The 25,339-nt window shown below is 35.0% G+C and overlaps 1 protein-coding gene across 6 annotated transcripts in view; it reads left to right on the top strand.

The window, feature by feature from the left end:
• Positions 1-24,707, top strand: part of TBC1D32 (TBC1 domain family member 32) — a 79,586-nt gene extending 54,879 nt beyond the window's left edge. For 4 of the 6 annotated variants that reach the window (XM_048935684.1, XM_048935680.1, XM_048935685.1 and 1 more), the window contains 7 exons: positions 4,298-4,381; positions 16,217-16,286; positions 17,101-17,216; positions 18,121-18,275; positions 19,905-20,045; positions 20,937-21,125; positions 24,137-24,707. In XM_048935684.1, coding sequence (XP_048791641.1) covers positions 4,298-4,381; positions 16,217-16,286; positions 17,101-17,216; positions 18,121-18,275; positions 19,905-20,045; positions 20,937-21,125; positions 24,137-24,256 — 875 coding nt within the window. In that variant the 3' untranslated portion in view covers positions 24,257-24,707. Of the gene's footprint in view, positions 1-4,297; positions 4,382-16,216; positions 16,287-17,100; positions 17,217-18,120; positions 18,276-19,904; positions 20,046-20,936; positions 21,126-24,136 lie in introns of those variants that run through there. The other 2 variants (XM_048935683.1, XR_007374985.1) reach the window with 2 other exon arrangements.
• The last annotated feature ends 632 nt before the right edge of the window (positions 24,708-25,339 follow it).

Here is a 25,339-nt window from a genome sequence, read left to right as displayed (position 1 = left end):
AATGCCCAGATCCCTTTCCATGGGGCTACTCTCTAGCCTCTCATCACTCAGGTTACCCTGTCCACAAGCTGAAGCTTGTTGAAGTTCACATGACTGGTGATTGCCCAGCCCTCTAGTTTTTAAAGATCTTTCTGCAAGGTCTCTCTGCCCTTGAGGGAGTCAGCAGCTCTTCCCAATTTAGTGATGTCTGTAGAGCAACGATTGTGTTGTCTTTCAGGTGTTTTTCAACAACTCAGAGGCCTTCTGGATTCAAAGACATTGAAATACTGTTTTTAGAGTCTTTACTATCATACTATTAGTTTTTGGATAGAAAAAGTTTTAGATTTCAACCTTCATTTGATACCTCCAAAGAAGGCCTGAGTAACTGCAGAGTAATTTCCCATATGTTCTCTTTTGAAGTATGTGAAAGAGAATTTTCTAGAATATGATCTCCAAATCAGGCAAACTGCATTTGACTTCACTTCTGAGTTGATACTCAGAGGAGCCTGTTTAACTTTACCAAAAAAAAAAATAAAAAAATCTAGGTTCTTTTAGCTTAATTTAATTTTTTAAAGTGTGGACCAAGTATCTTACCTCAAAGATCATTCAATTAGATGTAGATTCTTTCTGAGGTCTGCTCTTATTTTGAGTATAACCAATTTCAAAACAATATTTCATTCGCAGCAGAGGATTTTAGAATAATACAAAAAAAATGGACTTTTTACCTTATTACGTTCTTACTTGATTTTTCAAGGGAGTTTATTTCAGAATGAGGGAAACAGCAGGTCTTCCGCATCACACAGGAAGAGTAATTGCAGATGAGAGCTTCTCTCTTCTGTTCCTTAAAACAGTTTGGACCACCTTCCAATCCAACATCATACAATAACTGTAGGATTTGAAGAAATTGTTTTCCTCTTAATAAAAAAGTTACCGGTTCATCTGTGTAATGGAATTACTGTCAGAATTTCTATTGTCTTTTCAAACAAAATGCTGATTGTGCCTTGTCATTTCTGTGTACACTAACTGAAGTCTCTCCTGTTGTCTTGGGAATTCATAGAAGTCCTCCCAGGACTCTATTAGGAATGGAGCTGCTTGCTAACTATGTTTATCATTGATTTGTTTAACTGAATTATGCTTGATGGTATTGAAAATTTTGGATCCTAACTTTTAAATAAGTCAACGGTCCAAGGACTATTGTTAGAAGCATCTGTGATTTTGTATGGAATATGTTAAAATAACACCAGTTATTTAGAGGAAAAATGAAAAAATTCTAGTATTTTTTGCTGTTGTTTTTATGTTTCTGGCTTAAATTCCTCAGAGCAGTATTAGATAACCTCTCCTGGTTGGTACCTAGGAAAACAGTTTGAGACATAGCATTTTTTAAATCAGTGTTCTTTTGCTGTTTAGAAAAAAATAGCGTTACTTTCCTTTTGTACATCCGTTCTTTAAGGAAAAAAAAAAAAGCATCCTGCAGGAATACAGCTTTTTTATGAGCATGCTGTAATAATCTGGTTGATTTAAAAGCTCTTCTATTTAATTTTGTGTATTTTTAAGTACTCATAAATTAAAATTGTGTTTATTTTGAATAACCAGCTTAAATTTACTTGAGATAATTGTCAGTCTTTTAAAAACTTCAGTGTTTTTACTGTCAAACTATGATAATGTAAGAAGATAAACATTACCAGTAAGTTGTTAGGCCATGATACTCTGTGTATCCGAACATAATCTCTGCATCAGAATGTGGGCTATTACAACAGTACTCACTCTGCTGTACAGTGAACATTTCTAGATTTTGTTTGGCTATTTTTCCAATAAATTGAAGATCACTGAGCCAGTTTCCATCTTTTTAAAGATTTCTGGAGTATGTTTACTTAGCAGCTAAATGATATAGCATTAAAGGATAAGAATTACAGTAACTCCTTGTCATTTCACATGAACATTCTCTTGGAAGAGACGATGTCCTGTGAAAACCTTCTATTTATGTATTAACCGAATTTGCGCTGATAAACTCTAATGTGTCTATTCCTCTCTGAAACTTGATTAAAAGCTTTTCCAAGATCCTGATAGGCATGCAAATGAATATTGCCAAATGGTTGAAATCAATTTTGTGCTCGAGTTTCAAAAAATTGCTTAGCAGTTGTTGAGCTGTCACTTCTATTAAGTCAAGCACTGAACTGAAATATTTGACTGGTAGGTCAAGCGTGTGGATGCCTTCCAACAGAAAAGGGGAAAAAAAATACAATGTACTAACTTGATTTATATTTTCCGAATTAAGCAATATTTTAGTCCTTTAACATAGCTCCTGTTTGTTATTGTAGGATGGTATATTTCAGTTATCACAATATTAGTAGTCATACAGTGAACATGTATCTGGTTAGAAGTTTGGTTTTTTGTGGGCTTTTTTCTTGTTTTATTTATGCAATATTTTTTATGCTGTTTGTGGACGACATTTCACTAAGTGTATTAATGAAGTTGTAAGGCTTTATATTCTCACAAAGTGAGTAAACTGTTGCTCTTCTGCAGTTTTTTTTTTTCTATCCCTATGTGATTTATTAAAGCTGTAATTAAAATAGTTCTGCTCATAAGAATGCATAAGAATATAAATTACGTGTTTAATACTTTTTGTTTTGATTTGCTAGTCCTTTGCGTTAGAAAATTAGCTTTGTTACTGTTAGAGCTGGCTGTCTCTAACTGTGAATCTGTGTTTAGCTGTTGTAGTGGATATTATTTTTTCTATGAAGGGACCTCTCAGCATGATAATAGCAAAACTAAGCCTTTTAGAAACTTTTTATGAATTCATTCATTGTAAATGGAAATGGATTTGTAAATGTTGGGTAATTAATATAAAAATAATAATGTAATGTCACTTTGTTTAAAATAGCTGGAAGAAAAGTTGATTATGGTCTTGAAAGTTGTTTTCTTCATCTTTTTTCTGGCATAACAAGCAATGAGTAGAAGCTCTGCCTTTCTCCTCCTTGTCATACATGAAAATAGCTTGCACTGCAGACTCCTTCTTTGTTAGGATTCCTGTCAGCAAGGCTAGTTCAAGATACTTCTGCTTCTCTCCATTGCTGTCTACACCATAGCTATTTACACTGTGTTGATGCTGCTATGGTAGTTTGTACAGATTCCCACTGAAATGGTTTATTGAAATTTTCCGGTTTTAAAATAGAAAAACATCCTGGGAATGCACAATGTTTTGTCAGGAATGAATGAGTAGGGGCTGAAGATTTAGTGCTATTATCTTGAGGTGATGCCAGGGAGATTGGAATGTTCAGACATTTAAAAAAAAAAAAAAAAAAAAAAAAATCCTACCAGCAGCAACTCTTGTTACTCTCCAATCATGTTTCCTTGCTTTGTGTTCCTGCAAGAAAGAATTGATATCACTAGTCTTTAAACTGGGCTTATGCAACAGCAGCTAGTTTGGAGCAACATTTACTCATCCAAAAATGTTCATCATTGCTATGTGTTGAGTTATTAATGTGTCCCATTTCAGTATCAGTATCCTCCATGGAATATGTATAAAGGCTTCCTTGTATCCTTTTGTTAAATCTGTGAAGTAGTAAGTGTGTTCACTTGAAGGAGCCTCAAACTTGCAGAACTGCGGAATCACAATTTTTTTTTTTTAATGATCTTGTACTGAGAGATGTAACTAATATCCTAAGTAACATCCATTAAGGTGGGAGATACAATTTCTTACGTAGTGATCAGTTTCAACAACTTGTTTATCTATGGACTCCAAGTTCCATGGCATGAACTGAATAAGGCTGTCACAATCATCTTAAAGTGCAGAAGTTCCAAAAGGAAATACTCCTGTCACTTAAATTTAGGTGTGTAGTTTTTTGTCTTGTGATGACATAGTTGGTTTTATGTTGTTTACTAGAACCGGCTCTTAAAACATCCTTCACTTTTGTCAGAATCATTTTGTGGTGGCTTTTTTTTTCTTTTTTATGTACACTCACAGAAAAAAAATAAAAGAGATAATGCACTATAGTTTAATAATAGTTAATTTTCATTTTATATTGAAACCATGGAATAAATTCTGTAATCATCCTTCAAGGATTTAAAGATAATGTGAAAATTTCTATTGGCTTACACAGAATATATTCTTGGTAAGCCTATTCAAATTTAATTTCAGTTAGGAATGGTGTTGGGAATGTCAGAGCAGGTTGTATGCTTTGAATTGTTCCCCCAAAAACATGAATAAACATTTAGAAATTCAAATAGCTCTAGTTACATACTGTCATTTTGTTAGGCAATGTAGATCTTGATTTCATTCATCACCTTTAACATTTTAATGTTTTTCTTCTTTTTCCAGTTTTGGCAGAATTAATTGAAAAATTCGTTTTACATCTTTCTGAGAGTCGATCAAATTGTTATTTCAGTATGGGAAGATATGAAGGTCAGTTTCCTAATGATTTACTGCTGTGCAGTATTAGAATGTATGCATTTAAATGTATTTAAATCTATGTATTTAAATGTCTTTCCTTTAAAATATGTCTAACAGTCTCAGTGTTGTTGAAAATTTTCTTCAACAATTTGTAAATTTGTTACTTATCTAGTGGGAAATACCTAAGTTTGGAACAAAATATGATGTATTTGAAACAGTGCAGACAGTTTCTGGTCTTTAGATGCTTTCACATTCCTATACGTCTAATGGAAAGGAGATGCAGAAAAGTTAAGGTTGTGATTCAGAGTATTTCTTAATATTTATTTCAGGCTAAAAGATTTGCAGATCTGGTGGCATAAATATTAAAGATAACATAATCAACCTGGCTCATCTTTTGAAAGCTCTGTGTTATATAATCCACCCCAAAGTATGCCATTTATATTGCATTAAAGGATATACACTGCAGAATTGCAGTAGTTGACAGATAAATCTGTGTGTTAGTTTCATATGGATGTCGTGAATACTGCCAAGAATAAAGGATAAATGATAAATTTAATTTATTCTGCATGTGAAGTAATACATTTTAATATTTTGAAGCACTTGCAAAATCAGAAAATATAGAAACATTGGTGATATCTGCTGGAAATGCAGTTTCATTCTTTACTGTCTGTGAAGACTTTTCTCTTAGGTTGTAGTTTACTAATTTGGAGTATTCAGTCTGCCACTAACTCTGGAGAAGCAAGCCTGCTTTCGGAAGAACCTGTTATTTATACTGACATTTAGTTTTTACGAATATAGCATGCAAATCCAAGTGTCCTTGGAGGCTTCAGACTTCCCTTTGAAGTTTGAAAGTAAAAAAAACCCTTTAGTAATTTAAAGCTTCTCTTTCTTCAGTGTAGTAACCTTGCCATTTAGCCATCTACCATCTGAATACTTGCTAACAGAATAATCTTTATTTGAGAGTCTTTAATTTAATGAAGAGAGTCGCTTAAGTGCCATTTGTGTCATTATTTTATTCCTCCTTAAAAGCTCAGTTCCCATAAAGTTGCATTGAAAGATTCTTCTAAATTCTGCTAATTAAGAGTTTTTTGTTGTCCTGCATCACTCAGGAGGTATAACAAGCAACAAAGTACTTTTCATTGACTGATAAAATTTGCTTTTTGTGTATATCTGACACTTCTCAGTGGAAATGATCATTTCAGTGATTCTGTTAAAAGCCCACATAATGTCTTCATGACATAAAAGATTTGGCATCTAGACTGCTCATCTTCTCTCGTTATTTCTTCTTAGGTCATAGTTTAAGGTATGACAATCTCCAATTATACAGAAGGCTCAGGTGCATTTTCTTTTTCTGCTTTGTGGGATGTCTATCTCATTTTTCTTGGAGGAGAGTATAGTCCAGACAACTTTCCAACAAACCACGCTACTTCTAAAATTATTTTTGTTACTATTATCTTTTTTAATCAATCACCCTGGTGTATACAAAATGCTTTTTTGTATTCTATAAGCTTTTTTTTTTTCTTCCATGCATTCTTACACAGGCTCTATTGATCATTAACTTTGAAAGGTCATATATGTTTACAATTCTCAAACAAAAATTCCATGATGCATTGTGTCCTCAGTGCTTTAGCTGCTAAGTGGGGAAAAAAAGTGAATTTCAGAGTTCAGGGGTATGCAAAGTCCTTCTCCTTTTCTTTGGGAAGATTTTTTGTTTCTCCTACATAATTTTAAACAATGGGTGTTATCAGATATTTCACTCTCTCCAAACATATATTCATGTGCTCTTATTGTAAACAGTATCGTTTTAGAAACACTAAATGCTAAATTAAATCCTAAGGTAACGGAAAGTAAATAACTGGACTTTGAAACTGAAGTGAAAATATTCAGTTTCAAAAATTAAATACAGTACTTTCTTTTTCACAATAAACTTCAAAGACTGGCTGATGAACAATTTTCCATCACAGTATTTCCTGATATTCTAAGAGGAAGTTAGAAATGGGACAGCGAGAGGCCTTCTGAACAATAGTCAGGAACCTGGACCTTAGTTAATCATATGTAATGTAGGCAAAGGTCAGGTGTTTTCTTCTTGCTTTCTCTCCCTGTCAGTTCTGCCATTACCACACATTCTTTCTGTGAGCAGTTCTTCAGTCCTGGAAAGAGTGTTGTTCAGTCAAACTGCATGATTCATCAAAGGTTTATTTTGCATTTCATATGAAGACAATTACTAAAATTTCATAGTGCATCTTTCAGATAGTTTAGCAATGAGTGTCCAGGAAAACCTAATTAAGAACAGTAAATTCATTCTGATTGACATGAAAGTGGAAAAAAAAAATCTGTTTCTAAAATTGAATCTGTGATCAAACATCACTCTGGAATAGTAAAAGGGCTTGACTGTATGAATCAGTTGAATAGCTAAATTGACACTCATTTCTGTTTCTGACTTCATAAAAGATACAGCATGGTTTTCTACAAAGACATGGAATGTGAATAATAATTGAATAATGTTTGATCAGGTTTATGTGTATTTCTGAGAATTTTATGCTGAAGTCAAAGGTTGAAAATTGTCAAAGGAGAGCAATTCTATCTTGAATGACTTGTTCTTTTGTATTATCTTTTCTTTATACACGTGTTGTGGTTTAACCTAGCAGGTAGCTAAGCACCACGCTAGTTGTTCATGCACTCCACCCCTCTTCCTTGTAGGGTCAGGCTGAGAATTGGGGAAAAAAAAACCCCAAATTAGAGCTTGTGGGTTGATATAAAACTATTTTCTAATACAGAGAAAAGGAGAAGAATAATATGAATATATATGTGTGTGTGTGTGTGTGTGTATGTGTATATATATATATATATATATATATATATGCACATATATATGAATTTATATAACAAGAGATGCACAAGCAATTGCCACCCACCAACTAATGCCTAGCTAGCTCTTTGAGCAGGAGTAGAGAGCCAGATGAACTCCCACTGCTTACAGAACACCTTCTGCATGACATCATATGGTGTGGAATATTCCTTTGGCCAGTTTAAGTCAGCTGTCCTAATTCTCTTCTCTCCCAGGTCCTTGTACCCTTCACAGAGAATGGCCTTAGGCCTGTGTAACACTGCTTAGCAGCAACTGTAAACTGTAAAGTGTGTTATCAATATTGTTTTTCTCCTAAAAGCAAAGCATAGCATCCTACCAGATACTCTGAAGAAAACAATTCCATCCCAGCTGAAACTATGATAATATGTGTATTAGCTAAGCTAAAATCTTAAGCTGCTGTTAGAGATATTGTTCTGAATTAGGCAGAGCTAATGAGTTGTTAAAAAGTAAACTGTTTTTCCTGATACATCTTTCTAACTCCATATGTAAATAAGCCAAATGTGTTTGGCAGTTGGATGTGTTCACCATTCTCTCTTGAACAAATTGAGGTCTGGAGAAACAGTATCTAACAGTTGTGTAATTTTAATGAAGAAAGCCACAATAGTCATGGAGGTGGATCCAGTTTGTCAGTAAAAAGCAAAAATACTCAGTGGTTATCGTATTCCTTAAAATGAAAAATAAATCATCTTTTAAAAAAAAAAAAAAAGGTTTCTAAACCCTTAGGTAGCTGTAATTAAAATAGCACAGTCATGCATCTGCTGTGGAATCCCTCAGGATTTCAGTCTGTTATAAAACTTGCAAATATGGAAAAATCAAATTAGTTTGAGTTGTTATCATTTTGAAGATAAGGAAGAGGGAAAAGTAACTGATAAACCACTTTGCATTTGCAGTATTTAATTGTAAACAGTAACACAAATCTTAAAGTTTACTTTTTTGATAGCAGCATTGATGCTACTGTGATGTGGATTCATATGAGGAAGGTAACATACAGTATGTATGTTATACCTTAATGAATTCTGTCCATCCTCTTTTCCAAGTTTAATACTTAACAATTTGCCTCCCCTATGAAGACAGGCTGAGGGAACTGGGCTTGTTCAGCCTGGAGAAAAGAAGGCTGCGAGGTGATCTCGTTGCAGCCTTTCAGTACCTAAAAGGAGCTTACAAACAGGAGGGGAATCAACTCTTTGGAAGGGTAGATAACTGCAGGACAAGGGAAAATGGTTTTAAGTTGAGGGAGAGAAGATTTAGGTTGAATGTCAGGGGGAAGTTCTTTACAGAGAGAGTGGTGAGGTGCTGGAACAGGCTGCCCAGAGAGGTTGTGGATGCCCCATCCCTAGAGGTGTTCAAGGCCAGATTGGATGGGGCCCTGGGCAGCCTAGTCTAGTATTAAATGTGGGGGTTGTAGATTCATGATCCTCGAGGGCCTTTCCAATCCTGTCCATTCTGTGATTCTGTGATTGAAACAGAAATGTTTCGTAGAAATGTATTAGTTTTCTCAAGGTTCCAACAAACCATTTCTTAAAGAATTTCAACTGCAGAGTCATCTAACCTGTTAATGTCATAGTCTCCATCACGTGTTCCAGACCTCCTGAACTAAAGCATGCTGTGACCTTTCAGAGTTAACTGTTCTTTTAGTATTGCTTGTTTTGTGGATGACCTTGCAGTTGAATTCTCCACTCAACTTTATCTCTGAAACAGCTGAAGTAACAGAATCTCAGGTATTTCAGGTGTTAGCCATAAAGCAGGTGTAATGCTATGTTCCTCCTCTAGTTGAGGCTTAATTCTCAGGCTGAACAAAACCTCGTAGGAGCTTTTTACCACTCAGTAAACTTAGTTTTCTAAGGATCAAGTGAATTGGATGATGAACTGAGAAATTTCAAAAACGTTGACAGGAAGTTTCTCAGGAGTAGTGACTCAGAAATACAGGACAGCACCACAAAATGGATTCAAATGGAAGGAGAAAGAAGAGCATTGTTTCCTTCATCCTGCATTATTTGTTGAATACACTTCTTTAAAATGGATGCTGCTAGCAAAAAGCATTAGCCCTTTGCTAGTTCATATGTAACTGAAATGAATAAACATTTCATTCTTAATGATGTTGCTGCCAAAAATAGGTTGAGTGTTTATGATGAGTAATATTCAGAGAAGAAATTCTAGATATAAATATTTTGATCTTCTGTTGTTATGACAAGCAGTCTTTCTTGTGGTTTAACAGATGCTTTCAGAAGTCAAGGTGGAAATATACTTGAGATTACTTAGCACTGATGAGGAGCCACTGTCTCTCTCTCCATTCGTAGTTTAAGTCCGATTAATTTTCCTTTGAAAAAGGATTTTTTTAATAGACAATTCAGATAATGAGTATGAGATTCAGGCTCTCAGAAGTGCTCTAGATGAGTGATTTTTGTGAAGCAGATGACGCCATCAAATAACAGTAGCAAAATGGCAGAAGAGAGTGTAGTGAGAAGTGTAGGATTTCTATTTTACTCCAACTCCATAAAATGTTTTCAAATAGCTTTCATAAGGCTATCAGAAGAGAAGATAGATACCGACAAAGCACAGCGTCTTACACCAACTCCTTCTGTACCTGCCCACTGACAGTGTCAATGTCTAGATACCTGATGAAGAATCAGAGAATGGCTTAGGTTGGAAGAGACCCCAAGGATCATCAAGTTCCAAAGTGCCACAGGCAGGGCCACCAACTTCCAGATCCAGTACTAGACCAGTTTGCTCAGGACCCATCCAGCCTGGTCTTGAACACCTCCAGGGGTGGAGCATCTCTGGGCAGCCTGTTCCAGCACCTCACCACTCTCTCTGTAAATAACTTCCCCCTGACAGCCAATCTGAGCCTTCCCTCCTTGAACTTAAATAAGAAGAAAAGTAAGAGAAAAGGTAATTTTTAATTAAATAAAACATTTTCTCTATTTCACGATTCTGTCCATTTATATGGACAAAGCCACATAACAGAGATCTGATAGCAGAGAAAAACCTGCACTTTGTAAAGATTCTGGAAGCACATACAGAAATTACGCAGGAAGTTGTGACCACCATGGGATTTTCATTAACTGTTTGTAGTACTGTTACTTACATGGCTCCTGTGAATCAAAAGTAATTTCCATCCAAACAAAGAAAACTAACAGTTCTTGCTGTCATTGAAGTTAAAAAAAAAAAAAACTAGCACTGTGCAATGGTTATTTATATAGCCATAAAAAGATTTGGCCTGAGCACTAAGGAGAGAAAAAAGAAAAGTCAATACTATAAATAACAGTTTTAGTAAGTTTTTTCCCCTTAACACAAAAGGGAAGCCAATAGTTTCTTTGTGGTGACAGCAGTTACACAGGAATAAATTATTACCTAAAGTCCATACATGTATGAAATATGCTGAAAAGCTGTTTCAGCTTGGCATCTAGTCATTTCAATGTGAATGTAATTCAATACAGCCCATCTTCTGACTCAGCCACATTTTGATTCAGCTTCTTTTTCTGGTAAGAGGGAAAACAAGTAAGAAAACCTTTCAGATGAGTTGTAAAGTGTGACAAGTTGATGTATTGAAGTCTAGTCTCATCAGGAAGGATTGGACTGTGCGCTACTTAACTCAGTCTGAAGTGTCTGTAGCTATAGATTGATTATCGTATTTAATTGCCTTTGCAAATCATGCTTTGCATTATATCTATTCTAATGCTCTTGAATTCTACAAAACTTTGAGGAAGTACTGCACATTTTGAAGTATATGACCAGAATTAATGCAACTGATCTGTCAAGCCTGTGAGGGAAGAAAACACCTGGGATTGCATAAAGAATTGGTCCCTGTCTTCTCTTTATCCTGTTTTTCGTGTTCTTCCTAATCTTTTGGGAAGGCATGACAACGAAGGAAAGGAATTTGCAACAAAACAAGAGGCAGATTTGAAAGTGATAAAGAGAAATAAATAGAAATGAAGTAGCACAGTGAGCTGTCAGGAAAGGAAGGCAAGAGACCAGTGTGGCTGAACCAGGACCTGCTTGTCAAATTGAAGAGCGTGAAGAAAGTGCACAGGCAGTGGAAACAGACACAGGTACCATAGGAAGAGTATAAAGAGGCTGCTAGGCTGTGTAGAGATGGGGTCAGGAAAACCAAGGCCTAACTTGAACTAAACCTCACAAGGAGTACAAAGATCAAGAAAGGTTTCTATAGGTTCAGAAAAAAAAGTACAGGAGGGCATATCCTCCCCTAGTGAGTGACACAGGCAGGCTGGTAACAATAATCTTCTCTGATAATTGCTCATCACAGAACCCTCAAATTATTGTTTTGGAAGTAGAGGATTGGGGAAGGAACGTCCCTCCTGGTAAAAAGGACGATCAGGTTTGTAACTAACTGAGGAACCTGAACATCCACAAGTCATTGGGTCATGATAATATGCATCGCAGAATCCGAAGGGAATTGGCTGTGGTAGTTGCCAAACCACTCTCATTGATATTTGAAAAAGTCATGGCAGACAGGTAAAATTTCTCCTGGGAAAAAAGGAAAGAAGACATCACACTTATTTTTAAGAAGTGTAAAAATGATGACCCCAGCAACTACTGACCTGTCTCAGTCTCATCTGTGCTGAGAAAGATTGTGTAGCAGATCCTCCTGGTTGCTACACTAAGGCACAGGGAAGACAGGGAAGTGATATGGGTGTATCAGCATGGCTTCACCAAGGGAAAATCCTGCTTGAACAACCTAGTGGCTTTCTCTGATGTTGACTGTATGGATGAAGAGTTCTGCAAGATCGAGTTCAGAGAGTGGTGGTCAGTGACTCAGTGTCTGGATGAAGATCAGTGATGTGTGGTTCCCCATGGGGTCAGTGCTGTGACTAATACTCTTTAATATCTTCATCAATGGCATTGACCGCAAGTTTGCAGGTGGCACCAAGCTGTGGGATGCAGTCGATACACAAGAGGGATGGGATGCCATTCAGAGAGACCTAGACAGCTTTGATCAGTGGGCCCAGGTGAACTGCATGAGGTATAATAAATCCAAGTGCAAGGTATTGCACTTTGGTTGAGGCAGTATTGACTACCAATGCAAGCTGGGGGATGAAAGGATTGAGTACAGCTTTGCTGATAAGGATCTAGGGGTACTGGTGGGTAGGAAGCTGGATATGAGCCAGCAATGTGCCCTCACAGCCCAGAAATCCAGCTGTATTCTGGGCTCATCCAGCAGGTCAAGGGAGGTGATCTTGTTCCTCTATTGTGCACTTTTGAGGCCTTATCTAGAGTACTGTGTTCAGATATGGAGTCCTCAATACAGGAGAGACACAGATCTGTTGGAGTGCATCCCAAGAAGGGCCACAAAAATAACCCATGGAATGGAAGCCTCCCCTGCAAGAACAGGCTGAGAGAGCTGAGTCTGTTCAGCCTGGAGAAGAGAAGGCTTTGAGGTGACCTGGTAGTGACCTTTCCATATCTAATGGGGACGTACAGAAAAGAATGGGACAGACTCTTTAGCAGGGTTTGTGATGACAGGACAAAGGGGACATAGTTTCAAATTTAAAGAGGGTAGATTTAGCTTGGGTGTAAGGAAAAAGTCTTTTACAGTGAGGGTGGTGAGGCACTGGAATGGGTTGCCCAGAGGTGTGGTGGATGCCCCATCCCTGGAGACTTTCAGTGTGAGGGCTGAGCATTCTGATTCAACCGTGAATGTCCCCGTTCATTGCAGGGCAGTTGACAAGATAACCTTTAAAGTTGCTTCCAACTCTAAAAATTCTATGATTGGATGAAATACTTCCTTAGTGTAGAAAAATATAATATTCTACATTTTTGTTTCACGTGTCGTGTTGATGGTTTTTTTTATTCATAGTTATCTCTGGCAATTAATAGTTCGCAATCATTGGTGTCTCAAGGGAAGCATCTTCTCTTTTGAATGAAGATTGTATTAAATAATGAATTTCTAAGACAATTTTGATAACAGGAATACCTGTATTTATCTTGATTAGTTTCTCAAGGGTGCATGGTAGGTTGCTAATGTAAAGTGTGATTGCAAGGTTAAACAAAATGAATCATTTAAATTTTAATATTGTCCATGCCTACTGCTGTTGAATTAATGCATTTTAGAATAAGAAACAAAATCAACTTCTGGTTTTTATTACTAATTTTTATATTGTAAAGCTTTATAGCTTCTAAAGAAATGCATGGAATTCTGACATCCTTCATGTCAAAAGTTTTGATTTGTATTAATTTCCATTTTGCCGTATTTTTAAAGTAAGTGTTAAAATCCTTTTTGGCATAGATTTTTATTTCATTCAATAAATGCAAAGAAGTTGCTAATGCATATTAATTCTGTTTAATAATAGTCACAGTTCTGTATCATGTTCTTACCAAAATCACAGTTCAGAGAGATGTTTTGTCCTTTTTTTGACAATAAATGGCATTTTAGTTTAGAAAATTCATCCATTATACCTTTTGTTAAGAAACTCACTGTTTTTCAGGAGTTCATTATCAAATGTATTAATAAGCATCTGTCTAATGAGTTGAAAGTGAAATGAAATCTGTAGTGTCATGAACATCATTTCAGTAGTGCAGTCACAATGTATTCCTGTAATCTTGCTAGTCAGCTTTAGACCACATACTGCAACATGCATATCTTCATATTTACTCTTAAAACAGTAGTTTGTTAAGCTTAATGGAGCATTTAAGGTTTCTAGGTCCAGTTTTTAATCGATAGGAAGTTTTCCTAATCTTTCCAGTCTGTTAATTGGAAAGCAAAATGGAAAATCAAAACTTAAGACACAGGAGAAAGAACCACAGTTTACGAGTTCATATTTTTAGCTGTGAATTGCTGGTAAGTCAACTGTGTAGCGTACAGAGCTGTGTTTATATCGCGTACACTGGTGCACAAAAGCAAGTTTTTGCCTTGATGAGTTATTGCATATCAAAAAAATGATTCAGTCCAAACTCCATGGTAATTTTATCTTCTTTTGCAAAACAGGGCAAAATCAAAGGGAAAAAAAAAATCAAAGAAGAAAAGTCTTTTCAGCAACGAAGGAATTATTAGAACAGAGCGGGGAAAAAAAAAAGGCAATAAAGATCAATGAAATCAGTTGTGTTCTTGTAATGTTAATAAGAAATAAGCACTCACTGCTTCTTGTAAGCTGTTACAGAATGGAAACAGTGGCTCAGGTAGCGTGCTCCTGTGTGGCTGTTCCTTATCACACCATTGCTGGACTCCAATACTAGCTCCAACATTTCCACTCAAAGGAGTAAATCTCGAAGTGGAGGCAGAGCTTACTTGCAGTTCAGGGGTTGTTATACTGTCTCCTTTTCTTCTGCCATTCAATGTGGTCATGCCTGGACTGAATTAGCTATTTAGTGATAGTATCCTTATTCATATTTCCCCCTTGTTTTTTTTCCATCATGGCTTCTAGGATATAATATAGCTCTGATATTCACAATTGCAAGTAGGAACCTGGAAGTTAATTGGCTGCTAGTATGGTAGTTGCAGCTTGAGTAAAAAGGCAGCTTGGAATAGAACCTGTAAAAACATAAGGAGTGTTTCATACATCTCCACAGCATTGTCACCGACATTCCATGTGATTTTATATATATTCTTTCAAATATTGTGGTAGGTTATGCATAGCATACTTGAACTTCTGAGGTAAAAAAACAAAACCTTGGACTTGCCATTAATATCTCAGACTTATCAGTTTATTGAATAAATTTATCTTACTGAAAGATTCACTTGATTTTTCTTATGTGTAAACATCTTGGTCAAAAGAAAAAGGTTAATTTCTCAGGACCTTAACAGTTAGATCATTATCTTCCATTCAGTTTGTGATACTATTTTTCTGTTTTTTTTTTTCTTATCAGACTTCCTCTGCTCAAATTTATTGTTTCATTGTCAACTGTAATTTTGTAGTATTGTTTCATTCAAGAAACCTAGCATCAATGTGTCTTTGTTTTCTTTGACCTTTCTAATCAGAGGCTTAATTTCTTCCCTTAACCTGTAAATATTTTATGTTAGTCCCTGTTTGCTTACCAGGAACCTGGTGTTTACCTGAATGGGTAGACAGGAAATCCTTCCATTTAATTTCTCTATCTGATGGAAAAGATAGAGAAAAAATGCATATCAAATGTAATCTTCTTAATGGTAATCAGACTTTCACATTTATCACTTGCATGAATATATTTTAACTTCTGCTGTTGTATATGTTTACGTTTTTAACAATATCAGACTTCTTAATTTTTTTTGAAGTCTTCTTTTATTTTTATTATATTTTGTCTGAAAGAATTATATTAAAGGTTTAAGCCCTCAAAATTTAACTCATAGTATTGTTGGATTGATGTTTTTTTTTGAAGTCTAGTTATCTTCACTGAGATGTGGACACAGATGAGACACAACCCTGTCTTTTATATTTAGTTTTTGGGGTTTTTTTTGAGAAAATTTTACTAACACAGTTTATTTCATGATTTATTAATTTTTGTCTAACTTCATTTTTTAGTTCAAGGATGTGAGAAACAGGTCTGCACTACAGTGTGTGAAAAAAAAAAGTTCAAGGAAATATAAGATTTTTTTAAATCAGCCAGCTATAAATAGATTAATATCAACGTTGAACTTTGTTAATAAGGCTGGCTTTACAGGATACTGGCTTTACAGGATACTTTTAAGGCCACTGGGATAGAAGAAAGCAAATAAAAAACGTTGCATTGTCTGATTTCTTGGCAAGAAGGTATGAAGCTCTGCCAAGAAATGGGTCTGAAAAAGATGTTTGTTCTCATCATGCTTTAAAGCTCATAACCATACTAAAAGTGGACACTTTCTTGTCAAGAAACTGCTTTTAATTAAAAAAAATGAGTGTCTGAAGAATACAGTTTCTTAATGCTTCCACTGCAAACAATATTCAACTCACTTCAAATATGAAACAGTTCTCCAAAATTGGTATTCATACATACAAGCTTTACATTAATATTTAGTTAAAATCATATATTATATAATATTTTATTACATTTTTTTTCTTTTGTTTTAGCCACAGATGCAGATGTGAAGAAAGAAAACCTTTCATCGGTGCAGCAGCTTGGTATTGAAATGACAGTCAGGTACATTAAAATATTTACCCACTGTTTCTAGAATTTGTTTGATTTTCATGTGGTGACTTTAATGATATTTAATCCTTTAACTCTGTTAAAGCAATACCATCTAAATCTAAAGATTATCTTTTGAGAAAATGAATTCTAACTTTTAAAATGAAAAAGCTATTAGTACTAATTAAATTATCTTTACATATTATGTAGCTTATTATCTGTGATTGTTGCAAAGGTTAATTGTAACTTGTTAGTAAGATTTACTGCTTAAATTACATTATCTTGAGTTATGTGGGGTTTTTTTCCTCTTCACGTTGCTTCTATAAAGGGTTCTGTTTAGCTCAGCTTAGTTACATGTCATTAACATGTATTGCTTGGCTGGTACTTTGCAGAGCTGTGATGATGGAAAAGTTAATGTGTATGTACTTCCACAGATTGTTATCTATAGCATTAATATTTCAATTATGGTGCCAGTAATTACCTATAAAATAGATGGAATTCTGAACAATATACATGAGGAGAGGGAATCATGAAAGCGTATCACTAGAGTTCTTGCTCCTTCCCACCACAATTTCTGAAATTTTGAATGAAGCAGAATTTAGGTGAGGAATTCTAACACCTAGTATAAAGTGTTTGGGGTATGTCCTTCCTAAATGAAGGATAGTAGCTTTTATTAAACCATTTTCATACATCTTCTGTATCCTGTTTTTGATGATCAGTGCTATGACTTCTTATCTTTTACAGGCCTATTAAATAAGAGTTTTGGTTTTGTTTTAGAATTTTATAAATGTATTTAATCTAAATTTCAGTTTTTAACTTTCTGTGTTAGATATGGAAAACATCTGAACTTGCTAAAAGAACATGCTGAAAATGAGCTATGCTTCGTGTTAATGAATTGTGAGCAGTTTCTGAAACAACAGCAGAGAGCTGTGGTATCCTCACTTCGTATCCTTTCTTAATGGCAGTAGAATTTGAACATTCAATCTGGGCTTTTGATGTATGTGTAATAAATACTGCATGAACAGAAAAAATGCAGATTTAAAAATGTAAAATGCACACTCAATGCACTATAAAACCTTTTGCCATCTGTACCTTTTTTTGTTAAAATTGTGTTTCATTCAATTTTGTTACACATCTTTCCATCTGTGGTAAGGAGTCTGGAACAAAACACCTTTGAGCATTAATAAATATTTGTGGTGTTTCCACAGTGTCTACAGTGTTATTGATATTTCCTGTGTAATAATCTGTGCCTATAATTTGATCAGCAAGAATGTTTTAATAATAAAAAAAAATGTTCCATAGAAGATCTAAAAATGTCAGAAGTCATAACAAAGATAACCCTTTCCAATAAGTTTTTTTCTTCAACCATTAGACTTAATTTAACTTTTGAAGTACACTTCATGCGTATTGGTCACAATATAATTAAACTCTTTTCTGACAGTATTTCTTCTTTTTTTTTTCTTTTTTTTTTCTCCCTTAATCTTTTCAATTCCCATTTTCCTCCTCCACCATTCTTAGTTTCCATACTGTAGGCACACTTGTTTTGATGTAATGGTTTTGTATTTACAGATTTCTCTTGGGTTTTCTTTTCTTTTGCTGATTTGGTTCAGTTACTTGCAGACTGGAGAAAAAAAAAGTAGACTACGGGGAAAATAGCTCGAATAATCCTCTTATTTTATCTGTAGAGACAGGTGTGCCTCTAGAAGCTGTTTTCTGTGCAGCTCTATTCCCCTGTAACATCTATAACAAGCCAGCTCTTAGTTCTGTTTGGACCTGAGGGAGGAGGTCTGCAATTCCTGAGTGGCAATGCAGAGTTCTTTGCCTGAGTTCCTTAACTGAGAAAATGCAGGCTGTTTGCAGGGACACTATCCTGGCTATGACTGGTTTGCATCTTCTGTGTTCCTCATAATGTCAGGGGATGGAGAGAAAACTCTAACATTTCTTCAGCAATTTTCTCATCTTCTTGTTTCAGCGTTTCTTTGGATACCAAGACTGCATATGTCTGTAAGAATGTAAAAGTTAATTCTTTCTGAAGGGCAAATTTAAAAAGGAGACTTCACCAATTTCCTCAAGTGTTGTGTTTTTTTATTATTATTATATTTTATTGCTTTAAGTTTTCATTAAAGATCTCTAGCTGAATGTGTGACATGGAAAAAAAAAATCTCAGAAAAATACAGATTTGACATTCACTTAAATGGTTGTTTGAAAGTACAGGTGGACTGATGGCAAGGCAGTGTTACTGAATTTTTAAAGATGGCAGTAAGATAAACCTTGTAGCACCATTAAATGCGGCGTGAAGGCTAAGTGGCATTTTTGTGTGTGTGTGTTAATTACCTTTTTTTAATAGTGTGCAAGTTCATCCATTAGTTTTTTCAGTAAAATTCAGTTTTATGGATAAAACCACTAAAACGTATTTAGTTACTTTGAAAAGTTATTACTGCCCAAATTCTGAATGCTTTATAATTTGAAATTATTAATATTTTTGAATCAAATTTGTAGCATGATTTTAATATTTGATTAGATATTATGGCATCATCTATGTAAACCAAAACCCTTTCAGCTTGATTTTGTGCACTGTCACATTGGCTTGAATGTTTTGACCATAAACTACAAAGCATGTGTCATCTGTGAGTTCTGTATTTTGCATTTTTTCTATATGTAATTCTCTGTGAATGTGAAATGATGAGTCTTTTCATGAGAAATAACTCTATTGGTCCACTCACAACACTGAGTCCAGCCTTGAACCTGCTAACAGAATGCAGTTTTGCTTCGTTATGTGAATATGTGCTGAACATCATTAGTACTACAAACTTGTCTTCTGTACAAGATCTAAGCAGCATTGCAGGGTTGCTGCAGTACTAACATTCATTCTCAATACTTACATGATGTCTCTTTCACATCTTGAAGAAACAAAGAGAAAATTGAATAATTAGCCTATTTGTATAATTTTCACAATGTAAATTAAAATAAAATGCCAAAACATGAATGAGTACTGTGCACCCATTAGGCTATAATGCTGCCTGCCTAAGAAAGGTGGAAAGCTCCAAAGGATGTACATTAACCTTCTTGCATTAGCCAAAGATTCATTAGCTAGAAACCGAACACTGACAAATATATGGCTAACCTCTGTTTCTTTTGTAGCACAAAACAGAATTTCACTTATACCAGCTGTGCTTGCTGGGGGAAAAAAAAAAAAAAAAAAAAAAAAAAAGGCATGCATATAGGAATCAACAGTAAATACCATAGAATTTCCACTTTCTATCCACCAGTAAAATGGCAAAAAAAAAAAACAATAAAAATTAGTATTTGTTTAAAAAACAGTAACGTTTTCTCCATACTTTCTTTGAAAATTAAAGCATATGTGCAGTAAAGGTTTAAATTGCTAATGCAAACAAGTAGTCAGGATGTATAAGAGTTTCTAACTTTGGATTTTTCTTAGCTTAACATGTTTTTCTAGCTGATAACATCATCTTTTTCTCTATTTGTTTATTTTATTTCTTACCTTTCAAATAATTGAGATGACTTATCATACGAGTAAATCCATATATTCTTATACGTTATTCTCAGAAAGGGATTTTACAGTTATACATGTCTGTGATCTGATCTTTTTTTCTCAATGTTGTTTTTAATTAGGTGCACCTGCCTATTGCCACAGTGGAATCTGGCATCCATCCAGTCTACTTTTGCAGTGCTCACTACATTGAGATGCTGCTGAAAGCTGAGTTGCCGCTTGTCTTCTCTGCCTTCCACATGTCTGGTTTCACTCCATCCCAGGTAAATGATGACATAACAAGGTATCGTCAACTTCTCTTGTGGGACAAATCCACAAAATCGAAATTCAGAATTTAAGTTGGATCTACTGCTTTTTTTTTTCCTGTGCAGCACCCGTGTGGTGTTTACAAAACAGCATGAGAGAATGTTGAATGTACAGTGACTTAAAGTATTTTAACATAGATTTCAGCTGACTTTTGTAAAATGTGCTGCAGCTAATGATCTTCCATTACATATTCATCCAGAAAATCTGATAAAGGTGAGATATTAGAAACTCCTATGTATCATTAAAAATAATTAGAATATCTTATCCCTCAGAATAATTTTCTGTGTTTTCCATGGGAAGGAAGTGAAAAATTTCAGGTAGAAAGCAGATCAGTTGATATTAAAGCAAAATTCATCTTATAAAGGCTACTTTAAAGTCAGGTTAAAAAAACAAAAGAAAACTCTTCTATACTAATGAGATAACATTACAGATAAATTCTGTAGTGATAACTTTTTCCTGCTTACTACAGTAAGTAGTGCTTTAAAAATGCGGAATATAATTTATGGAGCATTGTGTAGACTACAATCTTGTTGAAGCATAAACTGTTTCATGCAACAAGGAATTAGATTGCTAAAGCATAGCTCTCTCACCATAATAAGAGAGCTTATTTCTGTTCCAAAGAAAGAAGAATATAATAGTGAAATGCTATTCGAGTCTGTGATTTAAAAATAAGCAAATACAGTGATTCTCAGCCTCTTCTGTATTTTCATCCCTTTTCCTTTTATAAGTAGGTTAATGTTAAAGGAGAAAAAGGCTGTGTTATAGAAAAGTTACAAGATAATGCTGATTAATTACCTAGACTGAATGCCTAGAGTGATATAATTATACATAATTTCATTGTCATCTAGATTTGCCTACAATGGATAACTCAGTGTTTCTGGAATTACATGGACTGGAGTGAGATCTGTCATTACATCGCCACATGTATTTTCCTCGGTCCTGACTATCAGGTTTATATGTGTATTTCTGTGTTCAGACACCTACAGCAAGACATCCTGAGGCACACTGAAGCCCAAGATCTCCAGGTTTTTCTTAAAGTAAGGATTTCTTTGTGATTTTTTTTTCCAGTCGTTGAAGAGAAACAAAGTTCTCTGTACTGGAAATGAGTATGCTTCTTCATCTAAAGCAGTTATTTTCTGCCTGTTTCTTAAATGATACTCAAAGAATCAAGATAAGCTGAGCTGCATTGGTAGATGCAGTTGTTAAACCAGGAGTGAAAAATAAAAAAAAAAAAGCTGAATAGACAAAGTGAAAACCATTCTGCTTTTTTTTTTTTTTTTTTTTTAACATGACAGGCAGATTCACATGCAGAAATATGCTTATGTTCTGAATGACACAAGACTCCATATATTTCCTACAGATGACTGAGAAAGGAGGTTCTCCGTCTCCCATGAACAATGTTGTCACTGACCGAAGTAATTCATAAACTTAGTGTCGTCACTAGTACAAGTACTATATTTCAAAATTTTCCTTTTATTGGCATCATAGCAGCTGACAGAAGTCTTCTTCCTGAGATATTCTTAGGTGTTTTTTACCTTTTTTTTTTTTTTTTTTCCAGTCAGAGTTACTGTAAGAGCTATGTCTCTGCATCATGGTCTTCTGATCAGCGTACATCTTATGTTTTTAAATATTGAGTGATATTAAGGTACTTGAATGCATCTAAAAGAGGGCAAGAGGGCAAAGCTCATAGCAGGGCTGGATGGTGTGTCCTGTGAGGAGAGGCCTAGGACATTGGGTTGTCCCATCTGGAGAAGAAGAGGCCAAGAGCTGACCTCATTGCTCTCTGCAGCTCCCCAAGATGGGGAAGCAGAGGGAGGTGCTGTGCTGTGCTCCTGGTCATTTGTTGGCAGGGCAGGAACAGCAGAAAGCTGAGCTAGCTGTAGTTTACAGAGGAAACTCCTTTACCATGAGGGTGATCAAATGCTGGAGCTAGGCTTCCTAGAGAGGTGATTGATGCCTCATGCCTGTTCACATTCAGGAAGCATTTGGACAATGCCCTCAGTAACATGCTTGAAGTGTCAGGCAGTTGGATTGGATGATCTTTGTAGGTACCTTCCAATCAAAGTATTCTGAATATGAATAATGCATAAACTAAGCCACTTTTCTTAAAAATGTTTGGTATACAGTCTAATGAGTACATCATTTTGTTTGAGTGTTTTTGATCAATGTACAAGCTTAAAAACAACTTAATCTTGTTGGCATAGTTGATGTGAATTATGTAATACAGTTTGCACGCTGTCACCTATAGTGTAGACAGGCTAGAAATTTGTCATGGTGCTGTTAGATTGATGATAAGTGCCCTATATTAATGTAGTACTGGAGTATTTACAACCCATTGAGAGAACTGCAGAAAAAGAGGAGTTAGTGATACACTTTCATTCTAATCTTCCTTTTGATAGCTCTTAATTTATTTCAAAGAAGAAAAAAGTTACTCTGTCATTTTATGCAATTCCAGATGTAGTGTGTATTTCAGTATGGGTTTACCTGGGTTTAATACTGGCAGAGGCATTTGAGAACTGTCCTTTTGTTGAAATACGCAAATTTAGATTTACGTCTTAGCCTGTGATCTCTCTGCACAACATTCACAAATGTTGATTATTCTAGTGGAGCAATTCCCTTGTAAGTGGAAATTTAAACTACTCTAGGAAGATAAACCAAGTTTCAAACAGAAAAAACAAGCCCCTGGAATATTAATTTTATGTTTTCTTAAGCAGTGTCGCAGCTTGAACGTCTTACTAGCAGTGATCATTTGCTCTATGAACAGGTTCATCTGCCTGTTTTCCTTACAAGAATTGATAGTAATTTGTTTTTAAATGTCTCACATGCATTATATGTCACGAAAAGATGATTTGACAGCAGTTCACCATTGTTGCTATTACCTAATGAGTAGAATCATAGAATCATACAATCATTAAAGCTGGAAAAGACCTCCAAGATCATCCAGTCCAGCCGTCCACCTACCATCAATATTGCCCACCATGTTCCCTGTGTTCCTTAGTACCACATCTACACAATTCTTGAATACCTCCAGGGACAGTGACTCAACCACCTTGCCTGGGCAGCCCATTTCAGTGGCTGACCTCTCTTCCAGACAAGAGCTAGTTATAGCTAGCTAGTAAAATTAAAAACAAATGTTTTTTTTTTTTTTTTTTGAAATATAAGTGTATTTTCATTTGCACTTAAAGAACTTGGAGACAACTTTGCTGTCAATTCAGATGATGTTATGCCTGAGACTTGAAAGAGTGTTTTTAACATGTTCTCCTAGTGACAAAATACAGATGAAAAGCTCATAAAGATCATCTTCTGTTACTCTGTATTTTGCCTTTCCTCTGTGCCAAGAAGAAAGTACGAACAATGAATTGTCAATGAACACATTTTTCTCCTTTCTGGGTTTGTCTTTTGGCTGGGTTGGGATACTCACAGTTCTGATCCTTCTGAGATACCTTGAAGTTTCCACATTAACTGAATTTTAAATTTATTGCTTGGACTTTTTTGAATCCTTTCCGGAAATTATGAAAATGGGTAGCTTCATGATTTCCACATGTGAACCAAGAACACTGTAACCTGCTGCCTCAATAAACCCATCTTGACTGTCTTGTCAAGCAGAATTATTTATTCTGTTTTTACTTAACATTCATCTTTATTATTGTTTATAAAAACAGTACATAGCATTACTGGTTTTACTGAGAACATAATTGGATACAAAAGTCACATTAATAAACTTCACTATACCATATGCAGGTGCAAAAGTCTTTAAAAATAATATTTTAATACCTGACTTTGCTTTTTTAAAGCTCACTTTGTTTTCATTATAAATCATTATATCTCATGCTCTCCAAAAATAAGATGAATAATATTTGTTTCCATGAGGTTAATTGGAAGGTACTGTCCAGGAGCAGATATGCTTAATTTTTAAATTAAATGTATTAAAATGTGTGTATTGTACTGTAAGCAGTAGAAAATTAACTCTCTTTAGCAGCCTGTAATTCTTTAAATTTTAATAATGGATATTATTTTCTGAGCTAATTTTCTGCTTCTGTTTGTACAGGAAGAAGCACTCCATGGATTTCGAGTGACTGATTATTTAGAATACATGGAAAGCTTGGAACTGATCTACAGACCCATGCTGCTAAAAGACATGAGGAACATCAGAGTGCAGAACACATAGATCAAGCATGACAGATTTTCTAGCTTTGGTTACGTTCAGTAAAAGAATGTTGATTATTTCATATAAAAACATGCACTAAAATAAGTCAGGCTGTGTATATGTACATACTGTAAAATAAATAAGGAGGGTTTTCAGAATATGGTTTTTACAAAATGTCTTCTCTGAAATTGGATGTCCTAAAAATACAGTATTTTCCCAGACTGATCACATGCATAGCTTCTTTTTTATTTTGCATAAAGTAGATTCAGAATTCAGATTGTTGAAATTTTTTCATTAAAATACATAGAACCTGTTTGCAAATCATTGCATCACTGTCATATTCATGCATCACAGTCCTAAAACCTTTGTATTTTGTATGGGCCTGACGAAGTGATTTTATTTTAATTTTTTTAGAAGCAACAGTGCATAATTCATGTGTATGAGAAGTGAATAAATGAAAAATAAATCTCTGTATACAGGTATTTTGTCTTTGTGAATATGGCTGAGAAAATGAAGTGATCAATTGCATGGAATGAAAGAAGACTGACAGTTCCGCCTTGCACTTTTTACCCGTGTAGGTAAAGTTTTGACATTGTTGAAGTTGGCTGAATTTTAGAACAAACATGGTTTTCTTGAAGAAACGCTGTATCCCAGTTACTCAGGAAAGGCAGCTAAGTAAATATTCTAACAGCTTTCTCTTCTGTATTACATTATGTCACTGCTAAGTATTATTTAAGAAATTAAGGAAATTAAGGAATGTAACTATTTGTGCACCAATTAGTAGTTGTTTTCTGAATCCATATTTCAAAGCAACAAACATGATGTTGAGTCAATAAATAACAGTAAATTAGATAGCAATAGGTGTGTAAAATTAATTAATAAATTGCACTGGTTCTCATTGAAATTATGTCCTATAAGATGATAGGTTTTGGCAAGGAGGAGAAATTGAGCATTTGTAGGTAGGTAGGTTGTAGGTGGAAAATAAGTTATCACATTGTCCCGTTTTTCATGTCTACATTAAAATTTCAAAAAATGTATTTATCGTGTAGGAATGTTACCTTCACAATGCCCACATGAGATAATATGAAAAGTAGACTTTTAAGA

This window comes from Lagopus muta, chromosome 2 (assembly GCF_023343835.1).
Source record: "Lagopus muta isolate bLagMut1 chromosome 2, bLagMut1 primary, whole genome shotgun sequence".
Lineage (NCBI taxonomy): Eukaryota > Metazoa > Chordata > Aves > Galliformes > Phasianidae > Lagopus > Lagopus muta.
The sequence above is the reverse complement of the archived record's forward strand: the minus strand, read 5'-3'. Positions and strand labels throughout refer to the sequence as shown.